General features: G+C 39.6%; 1 protein-coding gene across 1 annotated transcript; it reads right to left on the reverse strand.

Annotated features, from left to right (window-relative positions):
• Positions 1-679: 679 nt before the first annotated feature.
• On the reverse strand, positions 680-3011 carry LOC104953283 (UPF0183 protein C16orf70 homolog; the record flags this gene model as incomplete). Its single annotated transcript, XM_010780206.1, has 3 exons — positions 2799-3011; positions 1744-1856; positions 680-822 (listed from the first exon to the last, which is right to left on the reverse strand). Coding segments are annotated over exons 1-3 (342 nt in total), but the record flags the coding sequence as incomplete, so codon positions are not given.
• Between the last annotated feature and the right edge of the window lie 1345 nt (positions 3012-4356).

Genomic DNA, 4356 nt, shown 5'->3' on the forward strand with positions numbered 1-4356 from the left:
AGAAAGAGCAACTGTACATAGTTATGTTTTGAAGAACAGTTCATGTTAAGAAGATGTTGAAGAACTGTTAATGTTGTATTTTTTAATAAATGTTTTGCGGAATACTTGAAGCGGCCCAGACTTGCCCAGACTCTACGTCCAGCGGCCCCCAGATAAATTGAGTCTGAGACCCCTGGTGTATAAAGTTTAAATTTTTTTTTAAAAAACTGAAAAAAAATCAAAATCTGGATCAGCTCCATTGTACCCCCTGTTTTTAGAGATTTGGGTACGGAGGAAAAGAGAGAGGGATTTGTTTTCTGACACTTTTGAGTTCCCTGACACACCGGGGACACATATTTATGTATAAAAGACATGACATTTTTTATTTTGCATGATAGGTCCCCTTTAAACTCATTTAAGATATCCTAATGTATATCAAGATTTCTTGTGATCCCACATTCAAGATGTAGAAGCCAACTGCCGTGCACATTCAACTGAGTAAAAGATGGACACTCTCTTGCAAAATGTAGCATGTCAGTAGCTAAAAGACTCAAATGGTGTTTAGATTAAAAAAATCACAACCCCAGGGTGGATATTGAGTTGACAGAGGATGAAAATCAGGATAAAACAAGCAAGGTTTTATTAAACACAGTGAAGTAGTTCAAACAATGACAATAAATGCACACTTAAAGGAACAGACTATTCCTACCTTGTCCTCAGACTTGAAGAAGACTTTATGTGGCGAGCCCAGAGCACCCAGTACATCCTGACATGAATCTCCAAAGTAGATGCGCCTTTCTATCGACCTCACTTTAGAATCCGCCATCCCACCTGGACCACAGCCTGTATTCACACAATACAAACAAACAGGAAAGTAAAATATTCATTCTCTAGATAAATTATGAAGAAACAGCATGTCAGGGGAAATGGTTGTCTCCCTGAGGGTGGCCAGTTGGACACAATTTGTGTTTACCTTACGTCAAGATATACATGGTCCATACTTTTTATCTTGTTTTGCTGTGATGTTCACCGGAAAAAGAGCTGTAATAAAAATACTACTATCCACTACAGCTAGTTAAATATTTTAACCAATTTGCAAAATATGAATTACTTGAGAATTAAAAAATGTGTGTAGAATTTTGCATTTGTATATGGTAAATGCTTGAGTCAAAGTTCAGCAACATCATTGATTTTGATTCATGTTTATCTTTTGTGCGGGAACCCAGGAAAAGTGCATATATTTGCCACGCATGGAAAGCATTAGAACTTGGATCAACCTGATGAAAAACTGTAAAAGCAAAACATTTAATGTCAGTGCTGTAGATTGAAAGCCTGATAAGCAAATGGATGATATTATGCTTGCCATGGCATCTTTTTTACTCCCTTGCGGATCTGAGATTCTGTTTTGTCCACACCCATAGGAGCGGAGGTGCTAAGGTTGAACTTCCCAAAATTTGAGAAGATACAAATTTGAATAATAAACCTCATACACCCTTGCTATCATTTATACAATGTGCTTCAACACAGCTAATTGATAAGAACATTAAAAGTGATAATAAATATTTTAAGGTCAGTCTCCCAGGTATTAAATATTATAATGGTTAGGTTTCTCTGTTTAGCTCCAGTTGCACAGCAGTGTTATGTATTGTGGTAGGTATGTGATGGAAAGTCAAGAAAAAGAAAATATGTGTGTCATTTTGGACAGATGTTGATCTATAATAAATCTTTGTCTTCAAGAAATAAAGTACACAGACAAACAGTTACCTGCAGTGAGAAGGCGGAGTTTGAGCCCCAAGGCCCCTGCCCGGTCTCTCAGGACATTCACACACTCCGCAAAGATGTTGCCAAGGAAACAAGCCAACGGCATTGCCGGAGCTCTGAGGACAGAGAGTACAGTGTGTGTGTGAAAGTCTTAATTTTTTTGTTAAAAATAAATGTTCTCACTTTTTCACATTTCAAACTGTTAAAGGGGGATATAAGGATCTCACACGCTCTTATTTACTTTGTCAACAATGGATAGTTATGATTAGAATTGTGCTTATGGACCAATATGGATAAATATAAAAGTCACTAATCAATATTTACAAAAACTGGTTAGAGAACCTAGTATGTGCACCCTTTATAAGAGGCATGTCCTTTAGGTGATGTAAAGTTTGTGTGTGTAAAGCCTCTTACACACCAAACTGACACCAAAGAACACCTAAGAACACGTCGCCTCGCGTCTCCTGCGTCTTGGCCATGTTTCGCACTAGAACACACCGCAAAGACTTCAGCCGACGGCCAAGTTGCACGTACGAACTGCGCATGCGTGAGCTGCAATAACTCTCCTTACCAGCAGGCGGCGGTAGTGTGTATTTGTCATTCAAAAGAGGCAACAACCGGAAGACAGACTGCGTGATAACCGAGAGAAGAACAGACTGCGTGATATAAACAAACAACAAATAGCGTGTGCGTTCCATTTTCACTCTAGAGCGAGAAGCTCATGGGGCTTTCCCGAACCTGTGTCGAGAGCTGGAGAGCTGGAGTTAAATTAAATCTCAGATTTGCCTTCTTAATTGTTTGTTTGGGTCCCTCACTTCCATTTCGCTTCTCATGCACTGATTCGCTAAGCTGAACAGCCAATCAGAGAGATTTCTTTGGCCAACGGTCCCCGATTCAACATGTCAAATCGGCGGAGGAAGGTGTCGGCACGGCCGAAAAGACACTAATCTGAGTAGGGCGACACGACACGACGCTCATCGACGGCCTGACATCTATCGACACCGATAATCGGCTCGGTGTGTAAGAGGCTTAAGTGTGTGTGTGTGTATTTGTGTTACCTTGTTTCTTGTAGGTTGTTGCCAGTATAGATGTGCATCCTCTTGACCATGGCCCCGTGTGGAATCTGCAGGGAGGCCAAACCCATGGCAAAGTTAGGCTGCCAAGGCAAAACAACTGGGAGTGATAGGGGACTGGTACATACTGTGTTTGTGTGAACAACAACAAAGAGATGTTTACAGACATATAATTTACACAATTACATAAAGGCGTGGAGTGAAAGTCTCATAACACTGACTAACCTAAACACCACACAGTGTTATCTCTGATGAGTGACAATTATTTATAACATTTTTTGTATCCAATCGAATCAAATGTCACGTTACTCAACAGAGGTTACTACATTGCAGTGCATTCATCACCACCAAGCAACAGATGAGTCATTCTAGTATTGAATAAAAGCTTGCAGGTCTTAAGAAATAAAATAAAATGTTATCCATAGTAAGAAGTAAGGCTTACTTGCCCTGAGAAAAAATTAAAGACATATAGGAGTAACATAATTGATTAAGTTCAATGAACATTTTAAAGTAACACAATAGCCACCATAAAAGAGATTCAATTGATTAAATGAACAATTTGAGATGTTCACAGGAGTCTTCCATTATTGGGAATAGTCTACATTTTAGGGGTTAACAATCAAAAAGGTGTCCAAATGTGTTCTTTTGTACACGATGCATTATGAACCTTTCCATTGTTTTACTAATGCATCAGTTTTGTCTAAAGGTCCCATATCATGCTTTTCCGGTTATTACCCGTCCCCTTGTGTGTTATGAAGGTTTTTCTGCATGTAAACAGTCTGCAGAGTCACAAACCCTCAAAGTACACCCTGTAGGGAGTAAAACTCTATCACAGAAAAGAGCTGTCTATGCTGCCCCAGAACGCCTCGTTGGAGATATTTATTTTTCCATTTTTATCTTCCGGGAACCAAGTGATGTAACGATGGACCAATTGGTCCTGGTCTCTCCACACACACACACACACACACACACACACACACACACACACACACACACACACACACACACACACACACACACACACACACACACACACACACACACACACACACACACAAATAAACATAAATTATGTGATCCTATAATTGTTACCTGTACAACAGTAATGACTGTTCCTGTGTAATTGTACTTGTACATAACTATCACTTCATGTTAGTATCAACAGTTGTTGAGGATTATTGTTGTTGTTGTTGTTGTTTTGTTGTTGTTGTGAATGTCTACAGATGTTCTAACCGGGGTTCTCTGATTTATGTAATGACATTCATTTCATTGTGTTTTGTTCTCTGTGTTCTCTGGAAGCCTCTCTCCTGCTGCAGTACCGCTCTCTGCCTGATGAGTGCACGATGCACCGGAGGGGGCGCTGTTTTGCGAAAACACACTCATATAACTATGTGGTAAAGACACGTTTGATGCCAGCATTTGTTCGGGATTTGCCGTGTGAGGGCTCTAAACCAGTGGTGGCCGGCACATATGTTTGATTGTCATTAAAAATAATAAATAAAAAATATATTTACAGTTTTTCTCAATCGCTAAACCCACTATT

The sequence above is a fragment of the Notothenia coriiceps genome, unplaced genomic scaffold (assembly GCF_000735185.1).
Source record: "Notothenia coriiceps isolate Sejong01 unplaced genomic scaffold, NC01 NC01_scaffold00021451, whole genome shotgun sequence".
In the NCBI taxonomy this organism is placed as follows: domain Eukaryota; kingdom Metazoa; phylum Chordata; class Actinopteri; order Perciformes; family Nototheniidae; genus Notothenia; species Notothenia coriiceps.